Source organism: Bactrocera neohumeralis, chromosome 5 (assembly GCF_024586455.1).
Source record: "Bactrocera neohumeralis isolate Rockhampton chromosome 5, APGP_CSIRO_Bneo_wtdbg2-racon-allhic-juicebox.fasta_v2, whole genome shotgun sequence".
Lineage (NCBI taxonomy): Eukaryota > Metazoa > Arthropoda > Insecta > Diptera > Tephritidae > Bactrocera > Bactrocera neohumeralis.
The window spans coordinates 26,013,446-26,037,845 of record NC_065922.1 but is presented as its reverse complement, the minus strand read 5'-3'; the positions used below and the strand labels follow the sequence as shown (position 1 = coordinate 26,037,845).

The window sequence follows — 24,400 nt, the reverse complement described above, 5'->3', positions numbered from 1 at the left end:
AGATGAAGTTCCTGACAAATTATGAAACTGTGTCTACTGAACTTATTATGCGAACTTTGAGTATAAAACAGCAAAACTATATAACTTTTCGAGAAAATTTTAGTTTAAGATTTAGTTATATAAAATTTATTATATGAAAATTTCCAAAATATACAACAAATATGATTAAAGTTGAAATTTTGAGACCATATTTAGATATAACCTTGTATAAATTTTAAAACATTAACGGTTTATGCTAACAGTAAACCAGTTTACAAGCTTAAAAGTGAGAAAGGTAAATTCAAGGCATATTTAAATTAATTCCTCCATTGATAAATTCGTCGAAACTCCAAAAAAAAAAAGAAAATAAATTAACTTCGGCAGAACTATAGCAATAATACTCTGCAATGGAGCTTTTTATAGGGTTGGACAAAACAACACCCAAAAATGTAATTAAATTCCCCGGGTAAATGATATTTCAAAAAAATGCACTTTGCTAAGGTAAGACTGTCTTTAACCTTAACCAGTTTGTTTACAGAAGCTGCTTAGGATGGTACACCTTAGTAGTGCGTTGCGATATTTACAATGGATAAAAATATAGAACAAATAATTTGTCTCAAATTTTTTATTTGTGCGCAGAATTGTTGGGAATATTAGAAAAGGCTTGCGATGATTTAGTTTTATTAAAAGCACAAGCCTGCGAGTGGAACAAAGACATGCCTCATTCTAGACGACTTCTTCAACTGATGAAAAAAAAAGTGAAAAGTAAAGAAAGTGAAGGATGTAGTGCTTCAAAATCGTCAGGCAAGTGTTAGTGAGATGGCAATGATGGCTCGATTTCTCTCATGAATGCGTTCTAATGATTTTGATGAATATTTTTGGTATGAAACGCGTTCTTGATCGACTCGTCCCGATAAAGCTGAATTTTTTTTTCAAAAAGATTACTATAACCAGATTTCTTTGGACATGCTTGATAGTACGAATTGCGATCTCACATTCATGGAGGGTTTTATAACTGCCGACTTGACATCAGTATATGAGTTTGACATACAAACAAGTCAACAATCATCGGAATGGACGGAAAAAAACGAGCCGAAAACAAAAAAATCACGTCAAAGCCGCTCAAATATCAAGGTGATGTTAATTTTTTTTCGATTTTCATGGTTTGGTCCATCATGAATTTGTTCCGGGAGGACAGACGATCAATAAAGTGTTCTATTTGGGCGTATTTTGAGGAATTGGCGTAAGAACATTCGGCTGCAGGTACCCCAGAAATGCTTATTTAAAGTGTTTCGAGAACTAGAAAAATCGTTTGCATAAGTTTGGTTACTAAAATATATTAATATTCAATATGAGCTGTATTATATAAAGTACTAGGAGATCCGGCAACGCGTTGCTGTGGTATACATTTTATACTATTACTCATATAATAAATTATTCAATACAGTAAAAATTTTGTTTACGAATAGAGGCGAGCAAGTTTTTGTCGGTATAAGAATCCAAGGGATTGTACTTGTGATTTAATTTTGAATGTGCTCCTACAGAATAAATTTCATTAGAAAAAACAACGAATTTAATGCTGCTTTCTCAATGTCCAGCCTTTCTGTCCAGTTAATAGAGTTATCCACTTAATAGGCTGTACTTAATAAACATCAACATGTGCATGGTTAATGGAGATGTCCGCTGAACAGGACGTCCATTTAATGCGGTTTTCACTGTATTTCTTATTTATGAATTGTTTTTACTATCCTATCTCCTAAATTGGTTCGAACTAAACACAGAGTGCTAAATTTTACTAAAATCGGTTAAGTAGTTTAGGAGTCCATCGCGGACAAACAACGTGACACGTACTTTTTACGTATAAAGATTATTATAGTTTCAATTAAAAATTAGGGGTTTAGTTTGAATACCTTCCTGAAATGTGTTCTAAATTTTTATATTAAACACGTTTTAGGCATACTAAAATTAGAGCCATACACCGGAGAGAGCATCATCTATCCGCCATTTTGATGATTCGAATATTTTAGGTATTTTTTTTTTAACTAACATAAGATTGAATAGAAGTACGAATATAATTATACAGTAAATATGAGTTTTAGAAAAATATCAATTCTAGCGTCAGTCATTAGGCGCACTTTTGGTATGAAAGTATACAATTTTCATAGATTTTTTAATACAGACCATCTATAAAAATTCTATAAAGCCTTAATTAAAAAGCCGAATATCTCGAGAAGTCTTAATGATAGCGATTTTGACTCGAACTTTTTTATAGCAAATAAAATTTCCTACAAATTTGTCATGCAAATTTTTTCTATAGCTCCTGTTATTTACGAGATATATACAAAAAATTGCGAAATTCTTGGAAAAATCGGGTTTAGAGCCCCGTACTACCTCGCCGGTGTGAATTACGACTTTGTTGCACTGGGCATTTTTGTAGAGTGAACAATTCTTAGAAATATGCGCCTAAAGTCAAAGCGATGCCATAAAATACCTCAGATCTGTAGGAATTTAAAGATAAAAACTCACGATTGTAGTGTATTTTCTATGGAAAATTTTTATAGGCCTTGGTCCAGTTCTTAATGTTAATATTAAGGGCTAAAATTTTAAGGGAATTTTTTTATGGTATTTCCAAAGAAATTTCGTGACGGGACTGAAAAAACTTAATAGTTCAAAAAAACACCTTATTATACTATATATGTGTATGTATATATATATATATATATATTGGGAAATCGAAAAAGTGTTTTCGAATTTTGTCAATAGTTGCCGTTGCAGTTATATATCTCACATCACATTGTGTCACACCATAGGTCTGGAAAGGTGAGATTTTAAGATTCAATTATCAACAAAAAAATTAAATTCGGGGAAGTTGAAAAAAAAGTTACAGCTGTTCAAAAATTAGTAAAAATATTGATGAAATAGGCTTCTTTTTTAAATTTTTGTATAAAAAGAAAAGAATGCCATGCAACCCATCTATGAATTTTGTGAAGTTTACGGAGACGATGCTGTAGCAGTTCATGTAGTACAACAATGGCACGCTTGCATTCTGAATATTTCGAAATTCCGATTTACAATAATGAAGGTCTTACATTGATTGAATAATGTCTCTTGCGGACAAATGGCAAGAAGTGGGCGACCAAAATTTTACATATTTGTTTATTTATTAATTCGTTAAATTAAATTAATTATTAATGATTATAAATACGAAAGGACTTTTTCAACTAACCAATATATATATGTTTTTATTATGGACGCATATAATAGAAAAAAACGTATGAGTACCAAGTCGTTTGGGGAGTTAATTGAAACGAAGCTTCTATGATATACATATGTACATATGTATTTACTATAGACCATTAATTTCTGACAGATATTTGCATATATTTTCAAAACAGATCTAAATAAAAATATTAAAAGTGTTTATAAAACTTCTTATAAAACCAATAAACTACGATTAAAAAGTTTAAGCTTTTGAAGAAAAAGCAATTGGATAAAACATATAGTAATCTCCTAACTTAAAAAGCAAATGAAAATGGCAAATATTTGCCTTAACATTGTTAAGGACATTACATAATATTTTTTATTTAAATATTGCTCTAAATAGTGCACTGAATAAAAAAATTCCGCTTAATTATATAAAAATATCATACTAAAGATACTGATTCACTGATGTTGATACAATTATGCAGAGAATACTGTAGTTTTAACAAACAAACAAAACGGTGTGGTACAAAAGTAAAAATCAGCGCTACCCAGAAATCAAATAATTGTAACAAAATAAAGTCAAACCAACAATAACATTAGCAATGCATGTGTGTGCGTGTGTTTGTGGGTGTGTAGTAAACAAACAACACAAGCGCTATATAAAAGCGTTGAAGCGTACTGTAAATCGGCGTTGCACTGAAATGCAGAAAACCGAAGAAATCAAATGAAACAAAGCTGCTGGATAAAATTTGCCTTTATTTCGAATAAATATGTATTATTTGCTGCAGCGCAAATGCTTGCTCTGAAAATGTGTGGGCGCGTTGCAAAAAGTGCTTTGGAAAAAGTAACGCAATTTTTTTGGTTTTTTAAATTTATTTAAAAATTTGATTTTGTGTGGGTACTTCTCATAGATATACTCCATGTCCAGTTCGACATCTTGTTGCTGTTGCTTTTGTAATTGTTGTTGCTGCAGCTGTTGCATTATTTTCAACTGAAATTCTAGCTGCTCCTTCTCTTTGTCCTTCTTGGTGCTCGGCGTGTTTTGGCGACGCGGGCGATTCATCATCGGATCTTCCATTTGACGCGAGGCCTGCGCGCGCACTTGCGGCGGCGGACCGGGCGGTTTCTTCTTCTCCTTCTTTTTCTTCTTCTTCTGTTCGAACAGCGCCGCATTTGCCGATGCCACAGTTGCTTCGCGTTCCATTTGTTGTTGCTTCTTCTTAGCCAAAGCGGCCGTTTGAAAATGCACCAGCGGTGAGCTGCGTCGCCGCACAGCCGCGGCATGCGCGCCAGTGCAGCGATGATCCGGTGTGCCGACACCGAAGAGACGGCGTATGCGCCGCTTGTTGATGAAGCCCAGGCCCGAGCTGAAGGTGGAGCTGGCGCCGCCTTCGCTGCCGGCGACCATTTGACTGAAGTTGCTGTCCAAATCGCACGAGCCACTGCCGCTGTTGAGCGTAACGCCGCCAATGGTGCCGGCGGAGTCGGCGCCGCACGGAAATAGATATGTATTGAGTGTGCTCAGTGTGGAGGAGGTGAATTGGCGCGTCAGCTCGAAACCGCCAAAGGCGCCGGCGCTGCTGCTGCCGTTCGTGAAGTGCCAATCAAAGTTCGGCGGTCCGACGCCGGTGGTGGTGATCTGCGGCGGCGGTGGTTGAGTGTGATTCGTGTGCGCGTTCGCTGTTGGTGGTTGTGGTGGCAAGGCGACTGCGGTCGAACCGGTGGCGGTGGTGTGTTGCGAGATGCTCGTGTTGCTGGTGTTCGTATTCGTGTGCATGTTATTGTTGCTGCTGCTCCTATTCAAATTGTTATTATGGGTGCTGTTGGTGGTTGTGTTCGCGGCGTTATTGTTGTTTTGTTGGGTGCGCGGTGCCGCGCCGCTCGCCGTTTGCATATCGTACGAGTGCGGATTCACATATATGTGATTGTTGTTGTTATAGTTGTGCTGTGCGCTGGCGTTGGTGACGCTCACGCTCAGCGTGTTCGTAGTTGTGCCACCGGTGGTGCCGCCAACAACAACAACGCCAGTGCCGCCGGTATTAGTGTTGTTATTGTTGCTGAGATTCATATGCATATTCACCTGATTGATGTAGTGCGCGATGCTGGCGTGTTGCGTTTGCGCGGCGCCGCCGCCACCGCCGCCAACAACCATGTTATTGTTGTTGTTGTTCTGCGCGTCTTGCGTTTGCTGGTGTCGACTGCCGCGCGGCGCTATTATCGCCACAGCCGGCACGCCCAAGTGATGTTGCGATTGCTGCCGGGCAGGTGGTGGCCGCGGCGGCATAATGGGTACAATGGGCAAGGGCGGCAGTTGTGGCGGCTCGCGCTCGCGTCGCAGGTGTAGCGCGGCAGCGGCGCCGAACATGTGCGGCGGAAATTGTGGATGTTCTTGTTGTTGCTGTTGGGCCTGAGGCCGTTGTCGTTGTGGACTGTTGTTGTTGCTATGCTCTGCTTGTTGTTGTTGTCGCTGCGGCGCATCGCTGTTGCCGTTGTTGCTAGCGGTGGATGAGCTACCACCGCCACCTCCGCCGCAGCAATCGCATGCACCGGCACCATGTGATCCCATGGTATTGCCGTAAAGTTTATCTTAGAATACAGGTGTGGTGAGTTTTTAATTGTTTGTTGCTTTTGTAGTGCTGTGCGTTAAAAGTTGCGCTTTGATATTTCTGCTTGTTTATACTTATTATCAAGCAATTGTGCTGATTTTTAAATAATTTTTCAGTAGTAAGTTTCGAGTAGTATAAGTGGTTATCTTTTTTAGTAATGTCTTGTTGCTGATTGCTTTCGAAAGTGTTTTTGAAACCGTTTCGAAGTTTGCTTATTATATTTAGCCATTAAATTGAAATGTGTTAATTGCGTCGCTTATTTCTTTATGCGTTTTCAAGTTTGATATCAGAATTCACAAATTCATTTCAAATTCACCACAAAATGGTAATTAGTTTAACTAACTTTTCTACTAACTTTTTGTATAATTTTCGGGAAAAGTAACTTGACCTCTATTATTTGCTGACTTCTGTATATACATATTTATATTTCAAAACATCGTGGTGAGTTTTAAAAATGTTCAGTGTTATACTTTATGCGTATTTAATATAGCATTTCTGGTGTTTGCAAACTTGTTATAAAATAGATATTTATTCCCACGTTTGTGGTGAAATTTTAAAAATGCTCTATGTGCGTTACTCTTGAGTGCAATATATGCAATTTGTGCTCCTCCACATAATATAAATATTGTAAACGGAGTTTCTAAAAAACAAACAACCATTTTTGCAGCGAGATCTCTAAATTATGACTTTACCACTATGTAAAATTTGTCAAAGCTTATTTTTCATGTCACGGAGTTGATAATTGTTATTCCATATTTACTATTGCACTAATTAAAGCGTAATTAAACTTGTTCAGCATTTTTTGATGAGCATTGAACTTATAAGCGAAGTCTAAATGTAAAACATTATATTTAAAACACAAAGCAAGTTCATTTTTTTGCTTTTGCGCGTAAAAAAACTTTTTCACCACAGTGTGGTGAGTTTCCCAAAAATACGTTTTGTATACTTAGCATACACTAGCATCACATAAATTTTAGTTTCCTTGTAAATACTTTGTTATTTTAGTTGTCATGAAGCTTTCTAGTTTAAAGTATTCGTTTTTTTTAGTATAATGGAATGTTTACTGGCAGTTAACGTTCAGCGTGCTTATTTCACTGATATTTTTTCTTGGTGCTATTATTTTTTTCAGCACACAGTTATCAAAATATATATTTTTATCATATTTTTATAGCATATTTATGGGCGTATATGCATTAAGCTTATTTTGTTGTAGCAGTGAATAAAATTTCTGTAACATTTGTGCGTATTTAATTTTTATTATGAAGCTGCTTTTACTTTCCGAAAATTTTTCTTTTGATGTACTTAACCGAAATTGCTTTGAAATTTACTATTTGTATTCATATAAGCCACTTGTTATCACAGCAGTTGCGCAATTTATTAAAAGCTAAGTGCGCACTATTATTTATAATTTATTATTTGAAATTTTTTTTAATTTGTGTACAGTTTTATTAACTGTATATATTATAGATTTAATCCTTAGCAATCAAGCAACAGTGTCGGAATTTCGAAAATGTCTAGGTGTCGCGCCAACACGCTATAAACTAAGCCAATACTAAGCACTAAGCAATTGAAAAACTTTACTGTCATTTAGCATTATTGTTTATTGAAAAAATATTTTTATTATTATTTACTACAATTGTTTCCTAAAACTTATATTTTCACACACGCACATGCATTTTTATTTGGTGAATTGCATAGCAACTGACGCAAGGTCAGATTTTTGTAACTCCTCTTTTTCGTTGCATGTTTTTAGGCGTTGTCACATGTTGTTGCATTCGAGCCATTTTATTCGATTTTTTTGTCATTTACTGAATTGCTGCATATATCATATAAATATATATTATATATATTTCTTTTGCCACACCACACAACTTTGATTTTATATGTTGCATCACGAACACCAAATTTGCATGCTTTTGGGTGCAGAAGTGATTTGCAGCTATTTGTGCTTTTAGTATTATTTTGTGATTTAGACTTAAAGCATATTTTCTTTACTATTTGGTGATATTACTTATTTAATATTCTTTCTTTAAATCACCAGCTCGCAAAGCTCTTTTCGACTCACTGAAGTTTGCTACTTTTTTGCTATAACTCCACTTTTCACAAAACGCTTTGCTTCCACAATCGGTCATAGAATTTCAAATCTCGACGGCGCCAGCAGCGACCAGCACACATACACACGCACGCACAGACACTTGAGCGGTGAACTTTTAAATCGGTTAGTAGTGCCGTCAGTGGCTGTTGAAGACACACGACATTCACCAGATTTCACGGCTACATTTGCGGCTCACAGAGTTCAACTCAGCTCCGCATAGCGCTCGGCACAGCACAGCACTCAACGCTGGTAGTTCACCGCATTCGTTTGGCAACAAACAACAAATAAATCGCATCAACTTCACTTCGCTTCGCGTAACCAGTCTGTGAGCCAATAAGCCAAGCAACCAACCAGCCAGCCAGCGAACCGTCAAACCAAACTAACTGAAGAGCTGAGCTGAGCGAATGAGCATGCATACGGCATAGTTAGGCCATTCAAGCAACAAAACACTTGTCGACGACCAGCACAACAACTACACAAAAGACGAAGAGCGCCGAGTAATTCACATATTTCCTTTTGCTGCTTTGCAACAATTCAACTTCAACTACTTTACTTCCTTTATTCGCCATTCTACTCCATATGGCAGGCAGACCGTGGCTTGTGGCGCTTCCGCTGTTGCGGCGGTTGCTATTAGTTTGTTGCTCACTCGTGCGAAGGCGACATCGCAGCAGCGCTGGCAGTGTTCGGTAAAGTAGTTTAAGGAGGCACAGCCGAGTGTCGGTCGTGACACATGCTTACCAAGGCATGAGAGGTGGGAGAGCAACTGCGTAACTCTCTCTCTCTCTCTGTGAACTGTCAAAGTGACAGCCAACTAAACGCGCCAGTTTATAATTTTTACTTCCACCTCCTTTTTGTATGTTTTTTTTTATTTCATTTACTCACTTCCGCGCTTTGTTGTTTATTCTCCTCTTTACCTTGCATTCCAATGAGCTAACTGAATGTCACACTGCGCGCTCTCATTTAACATTTCTGTTCTCTCATCTGCGACTTCCTCACCCTTCCTTTATGTCGCTCCTCTATCGTGTTTGCCTGCTATTCGGTTAGTAAAACGCTCCCACGGCAACACTTTTAGGCGAAAGAGCAATCCATGGCGGCGCATAAGCGTCCAGGCGTACAGCTTTTGTGTGTAGGTTACTAGCGTGGGCATCTTCGCGCTGTTTGTGGAGTCAGTTAGCGGAGCTGTGGGGTATATGATATTTCGAAACGTGCTGCTTTCTTTTCTTCTTGTTGGTTCTTGCTCAAGTGCACGAGGCCAACTGTCAGTCAACAGCGAAGACAAATAAAAAAATCGAAACGGCAAAAAGTAGCTAAAGAAGCTGCATAAATGGGAGACATATGCCAATTGAGCAGCACGTGCTTCCAGACAGTACCGTTATTTTTAATACAAATTCTCACGTGCCTCTTTGATTGCCACTTTTGTTTGTGAACAATATTTCTTCCACTACGATAACTTTTTTAACTCTTTGCCTAGACTTAGTAAAATTTTAAGCTCACTTTTGAAAATTCGTCTTACTTTCTAAACCAAAAATGCCTTCAGAGGAACCTTCATCATATCGACCTCTGTGCATGCTTGACACAATTTACAAAGTGTACGAGAGGATAGTAAGAAACCGCTTGGAGTTAGTAACCCAGAAAACTGGCGAATTATCAGAAAGGCAATACGGCTTTATGGAAAAGAGTTCCACCATTGGCGAACTATACAATGTCGTTGGCTCTGTGAAATGTGCATTAAGGGGCAAGCGATAGAAAGGCGGAACAAGAAAAAAATTGATCACCCTAGATGTGAAGAATGTTTTCAACTAAGCAAAATGGGCAAATATAATCAAGTCTCTGTATGACATACGCAATCCTCAATATCTTATGGAAGTTATTATGAGCTATTGGGAAAACAGGCGACTATTATTCGATACTGATTAAGGCATCAAGAGCTACCCTATTTCGAGTGGAGTACCGCAAGGGTCGGTTCTAGGCCTTCTTCTATGGAACCTAATGTCTGATGGAGTGCTAACTGAAAGCCGTCAAATTATTGCATACACAGACGACCTTATTGAGGTAGCAGTGGCTAAGCACCTAGATGACCTCCGGAGCAAATGCAATGAGTGCATAAACGGTCTGCGCCAATGTTTCTCCTCAATGAGTTAAGAACTGGCTGAGCAAAAGAAAGAAGTATTTCTCATAAGTACTAAAAAATTGGAGAAAAGTATATCTCTCACAATAGGGGAGTGTGAGATTAATTCACAGCCATAACTAAAGTATCTGGGAGTAATAATAAACTCAACTACTAATCGAGTTTCGACTCATAGCTCAAGTTTAAGGATCACATAGAATACACTGCAGGTAAAGCGTATGTATAAAATTTTAAACGTCTTATAAAGAATGGTGCCAAGTAAAGACTGCTTGTATTCCAGCCGGTGATTTTTACTCGAGACATTAATTAAATCGGTTGTGTTATATGCGGCTTCAATATGGATCCAGGCGCTAGACATTAAAGCTTATGCCAGACAAATAAGCACAGTGCACAGGCTGTCGGCGCAAGGAGTTATCAGTGCTTTCCGAACAATATCAAGTGACGCCGACGAAGTAATAGCCAGTATGATACCCACTGACATCCAGTGTGACGAATACGAGCGGATATAAAAGTTGTTAGAGCCGTCTATAAGAGCCAAAAGAGAAAAGATAGTGAAAAGCTTAACAATATGGCAGCAGCGGTGGCAAACCCAACTTAAAACGCTCAGTGAACCCACAGACTGATACCGGACATCCATCGAGAGACCTACCTGTACAAGGCGTCTGTCAGTCCAAGCCATAGAGGAGAGTTAAATGTCTTATCACTCCCACGAAGTAAAACTTAATTAGCTTGTTCCGTTGGAGAGTTTGTAGTTGGGAGTAATTCAAGTTTACCGGATTAAAGTTCCGCATTCCGGCTACTTAAAAAAAAACAGTTTATGAGTGACACAAAGCATTCAGTGAAAGTGGTGAAGTCATCGAAAACGTGCTTCATAAGATTCGTTCATCCACCGAACCGCCCGGAACGTACTGGATTTCTATGCGGACAATATATAAGCGATAGATTTAATATCTTCTTAATATTACACACTCTTTTTCTAGAATCGAAATCGTGTATACGTATCAGCTGTTAGTGCTGAAGAAGTGACTTGTTAAGGACCGAAGTTGGATGAGTATTGATATAGAAATGATAGAAATATATATTTTATATAAAACTTAAATCTATCTGTTTTAAAATAATGGAAATTAACTAATTGACAATTTGTATTTAATTGATAATAAATTGCAATAAAAATCACCATGAAGGACTAGGAATGTGAGAAAACCAATTTTTATTTGTTGTAAAGCTGTTAAGGATTAGATCAGCTATTATTTCCGAGGTTGAAGATATATCATACATACATTTTATATTAAAATATATGCAAAATTTCCAAAAAAAAGTTTTGAAAAAATGTTTGTAAGGAACATATACGAAATGGCCATCAAAACAGCTACTAACTGCACTTTTGTAATTAAAATATGCGAAAGTAAAATTGCAAACTCCACAAACACCAACAACCTTGAGTCATTAGCTGCAAATATGGACTGCGAACTCCATGAAAATGATGTCGGCCGACTTCAATGTCAAGCAGGGCGATAAGGGTCTCTAAATCACCGCTTACACCACAATGAAACCCACAATTTTCACAATTTCGCTCAACTGTATTTAATACATATGTACAAACATACAGATAAGCGTTTACAAATGCAATAATTCACTTGAAACATGTTGTTGGTACAAACAACTTGCCCGCATACAAGTATACAGCCGACAACACATGTGGGGCTGGGAAGCCTTGCGGGCCCATCGCAAGTAATCGCAGCAGACGTTCATTGCCTCAATGCGCCATAAATCTACTGCAATGTGCCACAAGGTGCTGCAAATGCAACGTCAACCGCTGGTGCGGTGGTCATGGTGGTGGTGGCGGTGTGTGGGCTGCGAATGAAGACATTAGCTGCAGGTGTGCAAGGGGTGCGAAAGGGGAAGAAAAATTATACAGTTAGCAACGCTGGGATTGACATTGCCATGGTCATGATGAAGGTTGAAGACTTAAGAAACTGGCGTGTATGTATGAGTGTGCCTGCAGGTGTGCGCGTGTGCACATAAATTTATGTTCGAACGTGCATATGACTGTTTGTGTGTGTGTGGGTGATTGCTGCGAATTGTATTTTGCTGATGAATCGCTGGCGTGAATCAAACAAATAGATTTATAGCTCAACGCCAAATGTTATTATAGCCCGCTGGCTGCCATGGCTGCGATTGATGTTATTGCTATTGGTGATTTCTGCTGTAAGCAGCGTTCTTATTCGTTCATCTGTGTAGGTTTAACCGAAATTGATTTTCATTTGATTTGATTGGAATTTTCTGCTGCTAAAGATTTTGCGTTTCATGAGACTTAAAGTTTTTTCTTTAGATTTTTAGAGGAGATAAAAGTTATATAGAATTTGACCTAATGAAATTCGATTTAAATTAATTATTAGAACCAAATATGAAGACAATTGATTTTTTTCTTTTTCTGCTTGTTTAATTACTCCACAATTAGTTTATATTTAATTTATGTCAAACTGAAATATTGCTCCGACAAACCTGTTTTTGAGTCACAAGAGATTGGATCTCTCAAATTGTGAAGCTAAACTCTATTGAGTTTACCATCTGATCATATTTGAACCGTACTGATCCACTTAAACTGCGCTAATAAACCGAATCGTTATATTTTTTGGTACAAGATTTTTTATGTTCGTTTTAAGTTCGATGTCAATCAGTGACATCAGTTTACGACACCATAGCCTTTTACCACGGACTCTAGACCACACTTGCAAAAAAACTCGAGACCTTTCAACAGGCGGCGCTCATCAACATGGCATGTGTGGTGCACTAAGGTCCACTCCAACCAGGCACTAAACGCCATCTTGCACATAGTGCCCATGAACATCATCAGAAGGCGTATGGCTGCGAAAGTTCAGACTCAGACAATCTGGGTTCTTAAAAGAACACTATCTGAGCACTGGGATATCCTCACAGACCTTGACTTCGTCCCGAATCTCTTACATAATGGGGTCGCCAAACCGAACTCTGGCAGCTAGTTTTCCGCCCATATACCGTCGAGGGGATATCGTTCCGCATTCGCCTGATTTGGCTATGTGCGACTTTCGGCTGTTCTGCAAACTAATGCGGAAACACCGTTTTCATGGGATTGAGGAGATAGAAACTGAATCGAAGAAGGTCCTGAAGGCTACACCAGAAATATACTATTTCGACGTATGATGTGAAAAGTTTGTCTGGCGATTTTTACTATGGAAAAATATTTAATAAGGAGTTTACTTTAAGTTTTGTATTTCCAATGGAATCACGGCTACGGAACCGTTGAAAACTATTCTTAATACATACAAACATACGGTAAACAGAGTGTCGAAAAGGAAGAAAGAAGGAAGAAACCAAAGCAAATTTTGAAAATTCGTTACAATAAATTCTAGGTCATACTCTAATTCGTCCTAACACTACCACAGAAACTAAACCCAAATATTATTAGCCATTAAATAATAATATTTAACTTCTAGCTTTATGACGCTTTTGTTGGCAAAAATAATTACTGCAATTCCACTTTAGTACTACAAAATGATTTTTCCTCTTAACGCCCATCAAGCCCTGCCCTGCGCGAATGCTTAATTCAGTACCGACAGATGGTGGCATAATTACACCACTAATGACGGCAATTAGTACCGGGTTGTGGTTGCCATTTCCGTAGTGACTTTCTGCAGCTTTAATAATTTACGTATTAACGAAATAAGCAGCTTCTTTTGGTTTGATATTTAAGTTAGTCAAAGGGAGTATTTATTGGCACAAGTACTGCTTATTTCGTACGCTAGTTCAATACTTAATAAGCAGTGATGCAGTTTTAAATTTTATTCGGTGAGTTTTTGAGTTAAAGTTCAGAGAAATGAAATAGAAAAGGTTTTTATAAGATCGTCTTTATTTAGTTTTTATATATTTTTTTTAAGCACAATATACGCCAGCAATCTTAAGAACATTAACGAGCTTAAGGCAATGAACTCCGCTAATGGTTATACTATCTGGGAGCGTCGCAACGATAAAGCCAAGATTGGTCCTCCTCAACATTGTGACAAATTTGGCGAGAGATTAAGATGACAAAGTTATTTTTGGTAAGGGTGAACCTCTCTTAACATTAGTGCAGATAATCGAATTTATAAGATCAGAAAATTAATTTAGAAAATCGAACTCTTATAATCTTAATCGTACAGAAAAATCGAAAATTTGTATGTATGAATGTATTCTTACTTAAAAACCAGTAAAACTTCTAATGTATACTTATTACGAATTAAAAAGTTAAGCAAAGAAAAACCCAATAAGTATATAAAAACCAAATTAAGAAGTTACCACTTGGTCAAAAAATAACTATATAATAAAAGTTTTTTTAATTAATATCTTAAATGAAATTTACAGCAAAAAAATTCAAAGGGTTGCCAACTAACTATAAATTATATTTCACTCAAAATGAATTTTTACTAGCAATTCGTTTTTAAAATTTTTTATTAGAAGCTACGAGAAATTTACAGCAAAAAAAAACAAAGAGTTGCCACCTAACAAAAAATTCAGTTACACTAAAAGTAGACATTCAACCAGAAACTCGTTTTTAACATATTTATTTTAAGATACCGTGAAATGTACTACAAAAAGATTCAAAGAGTTGCCACCTAACTATAAATTAAATTTCATTAAAAATTAATATTGAACTAGGAATTCTTTTTTAAAAATTTGTAATTGAAGAACACAGGAAATTTACAGGAAAAAAATTCAAAGAGTTGCCACTTACAAAAAATTCAATAACAATAAAAATATAGAAGAAACTCTTTTTTAAGATATTTATTTTAAGGTACATTCCTTGAAATGTACTACAAAATCTCATCAAACAGCTGTCACCTCACTTTAATTTAAATTTGAATAACTAAGTATTCAACTAGGAATTCGCTTTTAACTACTTTTAATTTACGGTCACGCAAAATTTAAACAAAAAAATTAAAGAGTTGCCACATAACTGTAAATTAAATTCCATTCAAAATAAATATTAAACTATGAATTCGGTGTAAAATTTTTTTTTTAATTTAAGGTCACGTAAAATTTACAACAACAAAACGTATGGAGTTGCCACCTAACTAGAAATAAAATTTCTTCAAAATAAATATTCAACTAGTAATTCGTTCTTCAAAAATAATTACTATAAGTCAACTTGAAATTTACAAAAATAATATTCTAAGAGTTACCACTTAACTAAAATTTTATTTTCAATCAAAGTAAATATACAACTATACATTTCCAATTATGAGCCTTTATACTGCTTTATTTATAATTCATTTATTAAGTTCCAATCAGGTTTAAGGTAAAGCAGCGTTGCCACCTTTATAAAATTTATAAATGGTAAGTTTCTAATAACAGTATAAACAAAATTTTCGCGCAATTTACGAACGAGCTATGAACTAGATTATTAAAAAATACTTTACGTTGCCACCTAGTTTAAAAAAATATATACATATATACGTATGCATATTATTTACAGAATTTCAAAATTTATTGTCAAAAGTTTTGTTTTTGTTTTATTTATACAGCTCAAGGTCTATTACGAATTAAAAAAATAGATTATCTTTTTTCCGTTTTCTCAATGTCTGGTTAGCAGCCATACGTATACATACATATGTATGTCAGGTAAGTTCTGGGTGGCTTTGCCCAAACAAGGAGTTTTGGCCTTTGAGAAAACTGTCATAGCAGAGAATAAAGCTTAAGCTAGCCATCAGCAATTTTGTTTTAAAAGATTACATATAATATAATTTTTGTAAATATATTAAACATATTAAAAGGTATATTTACATCATTTTTATGCCATCCTGCATAACAAACTCCTTCTGCCTGTATAGATTTTTGAGGAAATATCAGGTAAACGTGAGAGCGGAGAAAATTTTAGGCACAAGAATCGAGAACGGAGATTTAAGTGATCAAAGAAAGCAACACCACCCGAAATAGAGAAAAGTTATAATTAGAATTTTTAAAACTTAACTTTAATAAAAATTTTTTACAAACTTTAAAGAATGCAACAAAAACAGCAGCTACTTAAAAAATAATGTAAAAAATACTAAAAAAATTAAATAGAATTAAAATAACAGCCAAGCTATAGTACTGCTTCCTACAAAACAGCCACGCCTAGAGCCGCCTACCTCTTCTTCTTGTGCCGCATCTCGGCAGGCGAGCGCACATTCTGTGCCGATTGCATTCTCGATGAAACGCTACACTGGAAGGATGCCTGCACTGGCGAGGCGCACCGATAGCGCCAACAAAAGCAACAGCAAACGATAGCCGATGAGTAATGGAGTAATCGTTGTAATCGAAGTAATTATATTGTTGGCAGTAATTGGTAATTATGATTCCAATAGCGGCGTTAACGGCATTTAACGATGTTTGGCGTTGTCGTGGATGTTGGTGTGGACGGCGGCCGTTGCAGGCACAACCGTATACCGTTAGATGTTGCACATACATGCGTATGGTTGTGTAAGTGTGCGTGTGGCAGACATGCAGACACGGCACGCGCGTTCGTGTGTGTATGAGTAAGTAAGCAAGAGTGGAGTAGAAGCGTAAGTAGGTGGAGTGCGTGTAATGCGTGGGCGTAGACAAGTAGTGGGTGTGGCAAGTTGTAAAGCCAAAATTTGATGGACCACAGAAAAATCACAGTTATAGATTAGAGCGCCTAGAGAAGTCAGATTTTGGGTGGATGTAAAACGGTGAACATGTGTGTATGTGTGTGTGTGTTAAGAAAAAATCATGTGTGCTTGTGTATGTGTGAATTTAGGTGGCAAGTGTAAAGTGCAGGTGCTTGCTTACATACTTTTAAGCGCTACATTTTAATTTGGAAGCAGCGCAGGAGTTTTGATTCGGATTTTTTTTTTAATTTTTTTCCTTTTTGCGCGAGTATTTGCTCTCAACTGCACTTTTTCAGAAATTTTTATTACATTTATTTTTATTTATTTTTTTTAATTTTAATTTATTTTTTTAATAAAATTATTTTTTGTTGTTGTAAGCTTAATTTGAAACTTTTCTATGCTATTTTCCAAACTTTATGCTGACTTTATTTCTATTTTCACCTTTTTTTGTTCCTTTCGATACTTTTTTTTGCTTTTCAACGATTACACAATCACACTGAGCCGCACACGCGCGCGCTATTTCACACACGTCAACTTGCCACTGACAAAAGTTGCAAATTTATGATTTTTTCACATATCGGAAATATGATTGCGAAACGGCTTTTGCACATACGCACACATGCACACACACATACATGAAATAAAATATACTTCTAACGCAACACACGCCGTTGTTTGTTGCAAATGCAACATTTCGCGTACAACAAAAATGCTGATAAGCAGCCAACAAGCGCTCATATATGCTTTAAACGTGTTACACTTCCTTCTTCTTGTTGCGCTGAACTAATTTAATTTTAAGCTTTGCCACACTTAGCTGTCCATTGCAATGAGACAGTGGCGGCGCGCAGTTCTTTTACCCCCAGCTCCTCAATTTGTAACAAAGAATACAATTTTAAATGCTTTATGCCACTTTCAAGCATTAAGAGTATAGCAATGCTGATGGAAGGTGCGTTAGCCACGCCACTGCCGCACTGTTGCAAGCCTTGACTCTGAGGTAATTAGTAAATGTGACAAAGAAATAGAAAATAAAGCGTGGACTGGCCACGTAGAGAAGAGCAGTTGCATTTGCTTTAAAATAAGGCAACGGCGAAAAGTCATATTGGAATAGAAATTCTGTTTTCCAATATATTAGAAGACATTTGGTGTTTAAACCAAACATATGATTCCATGGTTCATATATACAGCAACTGAAGCACCCTATATTTATTTTTGCGTTTCCTCGCTCAAGCGTTTTCGTAACATAATCTACTGGACGGTGGGACACTTCTCTCCTCAGCTACTGAAATACTTTGCTAGGAAAGGCTCTAGAATAATTTGTCTAACAATTGTTGTTGTATGGTTAGTATAACTTACTTAAAAAAATTTATAGATCACTCCTTTTCCCCAAGTAAGTCATCAGCAATGCCTTTCTATTGGGCAATACGGCAAGATACTTGAAAATATCATTTCAGTCTCTTGATTATTACTCCCCAAACTCTTCGTATTATAACCTTTAAATCGTATATGATGTCTAGGAAAAACCTAACCATTACTTGTGATTTTAAGGTAAATATTTAATGCCTCTTTCATGAAAATCCTTGTCAATATTGGCAAAAAATGCGTAGGTCGATTTTCAAAAGATTATCTTGAGGGGATTTTTTCAACAACCATAGCCAGTAGAACGGTTGGATTTTTTTATCCATAAATTCGTATGTGCGAAAAATGGTCTACAAATTATTCTAAACAACTTTGCCTAAGAGACTATGGACCTTAAACCGGTTTCAAGTGAGCTATTTTGAGGACGATAAACTTGGAGGAATTATCAAAATGAAAGATAATACAAATTTCTGCGTCGGTATTCGAGATATCTAAATTCAATTTATTATTTTATTAATCATTTGTGAGAATCCACGAGATCGGCCAGATTTTATTTTCCGGCATCCTGTCTTTAATCAAAGAGCTAAAGGCACCTAATTTCCCAAAACTGCTGTCTAACATATATATGTTTATGGACAGTGAAAATAAGGAAAGGCAGGCAACTATAACACTTAGCCTCCATAGAACCAATTACTCAAAAACTTCATATAAAGCCTGGCGTTGCCAACATTGAGCAGCTCAATGACCGTCAATTCAGAATAGCCCACTCGCCATAGAGGAATGCGACATTATTTCACAGCCGCAACTGAAGTATCTAGGAGTAATATTGGACTCCAAATTAATATTTAAGGAACTCCTGGTTACTCGAGTAAACCAAATAAAATATATAATGCGAAGCGTCAGCTTTAATTATTGCAAAACTAAAACATATACAGTATATTAACCGTCCGTCTGTCCGAATAAAAGAAAAGACTTAAAGTCTTCCTCTCTCCCATGAAGTAATACTTAATCCGGTGGTCCCATGGGAGAGAAATAATTTGAGAGTAGGTTAGGTTTAGCGGATTAAATACCCACACTATGGCTTTCCATGCTTTATCCTACCATAAAAAAGACCCCCGTTTGCGCTGGCTCATCGCGATTCGAACACAGCTATTTTCGCAACTGAAACACATTTTAACTGAAGAAACCATCGTATATCTCAGATTGAAAAGATATATAACAATTAAATAAGAAAGTTTCAAATATCTAAAACATAAACTAAATCAAGAGCTAAGTTAAGCGGAATATATCAGAACCAAGCTCGGTTGTGCAGATTTTCGAGGCAATCCCATAAATGCTTAGTTTGACCAGAATCCCAGATCAACTAGTACATTTCGATGACGAGACTATATAAAAAATGTCAAACGGTCCACTGAAAGTGTGCTGTAGTAAGATAGTATGTATGTCAAAAGACCGTGAGGATCATGAAATGGTGGCCACGAGTTGGGTGGTGTGTAGCTTACCAGAAAAGCCAAATGCTTAACAGTGAGACCATCCCAGAGCGGAGTTTTACGTAGTTTGAGCGTAATTACAAGGAGTTTCTCAACCTGTCGAGATTGTCAACGAATCTCGGATCAACTAGAACAAGAAATAGTAAAAATATTGGGTTTTATCTGCAGAACTTGCTCCGAAGTTCATTCTGTCGGAGTGAAAGTATACAGTTAACGCTTTCTGGAACCAACTAAGAGAGATATACATACATCGCTTAACTGGAGAAGAGCAAAACGGTAGCAAAAGTTTACTATGAAAGACCACTTTTAGAGATTAGGCGAAGAAAAACAGTGGTTGTTGTTGTTTTTGCTGTAGGGGCAGCAATCTGCCAAGTTGACAGTACTTGGCCGGAAAAAAACCCGGGTCCGTTCCGGTTACGTAGACTCACCCCACTGTTGTGGAAACGGGAGAAAAAAGTGCAATTTTTCTGTGACAAAGAGCTGGTTCACACAATTTCCTTTTGTGCGTTCTTCTTTTATAGGAACATCCAAACATCAAATACACACATTTATAATATTGATATGGATATCTATCTTTCAATTCCATACAACTCAGAGTACAGCAAAAATTTTAAGTATGAACATAATTGTAATTTCAATTTCCCATCCATGGGCTTCTCGGCGCTCTAAACCGCTCCCGTCCCTATTTAAGTGCCAATAACTGCACAACAAACCAACCGACCGACTAAGGGGCCAGCTAATCAGCCACATAGACACACAGTCAATGCAGCAAACGCAAGAGCAAACAATTGGCAAGCTTCTAGTATATTTAAATTAACCGCTCAACATAAACAACTAAACAAACAAACAACAGCAACACACTCAATAATAAATGCTTAAAACAACGCGCTCTGCCTTTCGTTTGCTTATTTCGTTTTTGCTCGGTCATTTTCGTATTGACACATGTTTTGCAACATTCAACATCTTGCCTTTGTTTTTCAATAGAAAACAAAAACAAATATAATACAACACAGTTGCAAGAAAAATAATAAAAAAAAAAACATATAACAACAACAAAAGCAAAAACAAAAAATTTTAATTTTTTTCACTTCTTAGTTTGCTATTTTCAGGTAGCAATAAAAACAAATCCGCAAAGCTAAAAAAACAACAACAACAAAGATAACAAAATTGTACCTCATATATTTACTATAAGCATATTGGTCGCCTCAACGGTACGCTGTAGCAATTCATTGCCAACCGCCTTGTAGTTGACGTGGTCTAAGTCCATAAGACCCCCTCCATACATGTTTATATGTATAGTTGTACATTGTCTATATATTTAGCAATTTTCCACTCACTGGAAATATTTTGAAGGCACGTTTTTTATATGCCATTGTTTTTTGTTATTTTTTTGCTTTTGCATTTCTTTTTGTTTTGTGTGCGCTTCGCGTATTTTTATGAGTTTTTCCACTGTTTCTGTTTACATATCGTTTAATGGGCCAATAGTTGATATTCCGATATGAGCATCATTAAACTTAATTGTTATAATTAAAGCAAGCTGTGTGTGCGCAGCAGTTTCATTGGCGAAAAATGCCGTACATTGTTATATGCAAATATTATTATTATACATTATACGAACTGCTTACGTTTTGTTCTTCTCACAGCTAGTTATTTGCACACCCTTGTACTCTTTTCAATTTCAAGCTGTTTTAGCATATTATTGCGCCAACACAGGGTCATGCCTCATTTGAACTAACAAAGTGAGTCAAAACTATGTGTTGTAGTGTCTTTCTTTATAAATACAAATATTTTGGAACATGTGTTAACCAATAAGATGTTGGCGAAAAAAGTCATGGGATTGAGGTTCAGGGCGGTGTAGTGAAATTGCCTCTAAAATAATCATCTTTATTACAGCAAAAGCCTTCTAATATTATTTTCATACTTAGAGCAGAGTACATTGAGCTCACCACGAAGTATGTAACACACAGAAGGAAAAGCCAAAGACTTTTTTTTATCTATTTATATGTATATCCGTCAGTTTGTTGATCTGTCCGCACACGATTTAGTCTCTCTGTTTTTGAATCGCCGTCAACGAACCACTATAGCACATGGTTACCATACAAATTGACCACGAAACTTTGTCTGGAAAACTTTTTCACGAAACTCGGCAGATATTATCAGCCAAGTCAACATTATAATCTACAAAAATATTATATCGATCGGACAACTTTAGCATAAAGCAGCCATTTAAACTGACCGATGAAAAGCAAGATAAAGAAAATCAAACAAAGTCATTGCACGTCGTTGCCTCTCACGTCACTGTTGACAGTCATAACTTCGAAGTATTAAATAATTTCGTCTATCTTGGAACCAATATTAACACCAACAACAATGTCAGCCTCAAAATACCTTGCAGCATAACTCATGCCAACAGGTGCTACTTCGGACTGAGTAGGCAATTGAAAAATAAAGTCCTCTCTCGACCAACAAAGACCAAATCCTACAAGCCATTCATCGTCCCCGTCCTGTTATAAAGTGCAAAGGCATAGACGTTGACAACATCTGATGAGTCGACGTTACGAGTTTTCGAGAGAAAGGTTCTGCGAAAGATCTATGGAACGAATATCGCATTCCATGGAACGATAAGCTGTATGAGAAATACGACGACATTGACATAGTTCAGCAAATCAGCCAGGCGGCGGCGCTGGCTAGGCCATGTTGTCTGGATGGAAGACAACATTCCAGCTGTTGAAGCTTCAGTGTTCGCCGGCGGAAGCAGAGGAAGAGGAAGACTTCAATTCCGTTGGAAAAACCAGGTGGAGAAGGGCCTGGCGACTTTTGGTATCTCGAACTGGCGCCCAACAGCGAAAAGAAGGAAGGACTGGAGTGCCGGTGTAAATTCGGCTATAACCACGTAAACGGTGTCTACGCCATAAAGAAGAAGAAGATAAATAAACGTTATTTTGTTTGCCTTTGCCCGTTTTCCCACTGTAAGGCAGAAATGTCAGAATGATATTCCTAACGAATGTTTTGAGATTGGTCAAGTAGGTCTCGAACTTTAACCTAAATGTCGGGGGTGCCACACCTATCGTCTAGAACTGATATCCCATAACGCCATTTCGCACCACGTCGAATGTAAAATTTTAAGTATCTGGCGCATTTAGTTATAAATTTGTCGTTTAGTAGTTTTTAGCAACACCGTTATATGGGGAATAGGCTGGATTGTGTGCCAAGTCCTACTACTTTCACAAGGTGAGTAGGGGTACCAAAGATATTTTCCTTCCGCAAATTTAGTTGTTATAGAGTGAACGGTTTAGGCGATATATACTTAAAACTTATTACAGGACGTGGCCGCGCCCATTTTTTAAAAAGTTCTTAACCATAAATACCCATATCTAATGTTATTCTTACCAAACAAAATAAGGCTTCAATTAAGTAAAATTAAATTAATCAAATAATAAATAAAGAGGTAGTTACTGCAGATTTCGAGCTCAAGATCGCAATTCACTCATGACTCCCATGTAGACAGTTGTAGCAGCTTTGATTTTGTCCTAAATTTTCAAGTTGATCCGGGTAATAGTTTCGGAGATACAGCCTTGAGAACTTGTGGGCTCGAGGCTAGATAGGGCTAAGTTTGCCGTCTCTAAATGTGTTTTCCTCGAAACTGTGTTTTTGAAGTTGGTTTCTCGTGACCTTCTCAACCGATCTTCGTGAAATTTTACACAAGACTTTGAGATACAATTCTTAAAGACTTGGACGAAGTATATTTTTTCGACTACAACTGTTTGAAAAAAAATGTCGTGAAATTTTCCTTTTTTTGTAATTCAATTTTCAGTTTTTTTCCTTGGTCCAAGTTCGAAATTAAAGTTTTTGTTAATAGTGTATGTTTGTAACTTAAAAAAAATTCGAAAAAAATATTTAATTTTTTATGTTAGAAAAAAATTGTTGAAATAGGCTGTTTTTTAGGCGATAAAACCTATGTAACCCCATAAACACCAGAGCTGAAAGTTGTCTAAAAAGCCAAGTGTTATTTATATACATAAGTAAAATAATATTGAAGAAACTCCACAAAAGAATAATACCTATAAGCAGCTCACTGTCGAATCTATTCACGAATTATATCTTTCTGGGACGAAAAGAGAGAATCAGATTAATAATTGGGAAACGATACCCGAAAAATGTGATCTGTGTCTTGAGTGTTTCAGTTTCTAGAGACGGGCACTGGCTTTATATTAAATTAAATTTAAGTTTGGTTTTTTTGAATATATCATTTTATAAATATTTTCAAATAATTATGCTAAAATAGAAATACTATTATAATAAAAAACTAAAATACATTAAAAGTAGATATATACATTTATAGATTTTTTAAGTACGTATATATATATATGGTTTCTGAAAAATTACCTGGGCGCTTGTGTTAAGCTGCCGTGCGTCGAGACGTAGGCCATGCATGCATTCCCATTTACAGGCGCTCCACAATCGAAGTTATTTACACGCACACTACTAAATCACAAATACATATATATATGTGTATATGTATGTGTGTGTAACTACAGGATGCAAGTAGAATTCTACAACAAATTATACACACAAAAACACAAACACAGAAACACAAAAATGTTGTTATATACAAATACAAATGCAATAACGGTCAACTGATGCGTTGCCTGTATTATTTACATTCAAAGGTGTGTGTGTATGTATACATGCGATATTTTTAGAATTTTTTAAAGTATCGCATGAATTTATTAAAAATATTTTGAAATTATTTTACAAAATCTGCTTAACGAGCTCTCCACTGAACACATACATACGTACATTGCATTGAAACTTGCTAGAGTTTACTTATGTTTATTTATGTACAATATATGGCTGGAATTATCGTAAAAATTTTTAATGAACTGTGAATTCTTGTAAATGCAATAAATTTCATGTAA

General features: G+C 36.4%; 1 protein-coding gene across 9 annotated transcripts in view; it reads right to left on the bottom strand.

Annotated features, from left to right (window-relative positions):
- Positions 1 to 24,400, bottom strand: part of LOC126759233 (potassium voltage-gated channel protein Shaker) — a 462,565-nt gene that overhangs the window by 346,147 nt on the left and 92,018 nt on the right. For 8 of the 9 annotated variants that reach the window (XM_050473942.1, XM_050473946.1, XM_050473947.1 and 5 more), the window contains exon 1: positions 4,086 to 8,276. The exons of the other annotated variant lie outside the window; for it this stretch is intronic. In XM_050473942.1, the coding sequence (XP_050329899.1) occupies positions 4,086 to 5,749 (1,664 nt within the window). In that variant the 5' untranslated portion in view covers positions 5,750 to 8,276. Of the gene's footprint in view, positions 1 to 4,085; positions 8,277 to 24,400 lie in introns of those variants that run through there. 9 annotated transcript variants of the gene reach the window in all.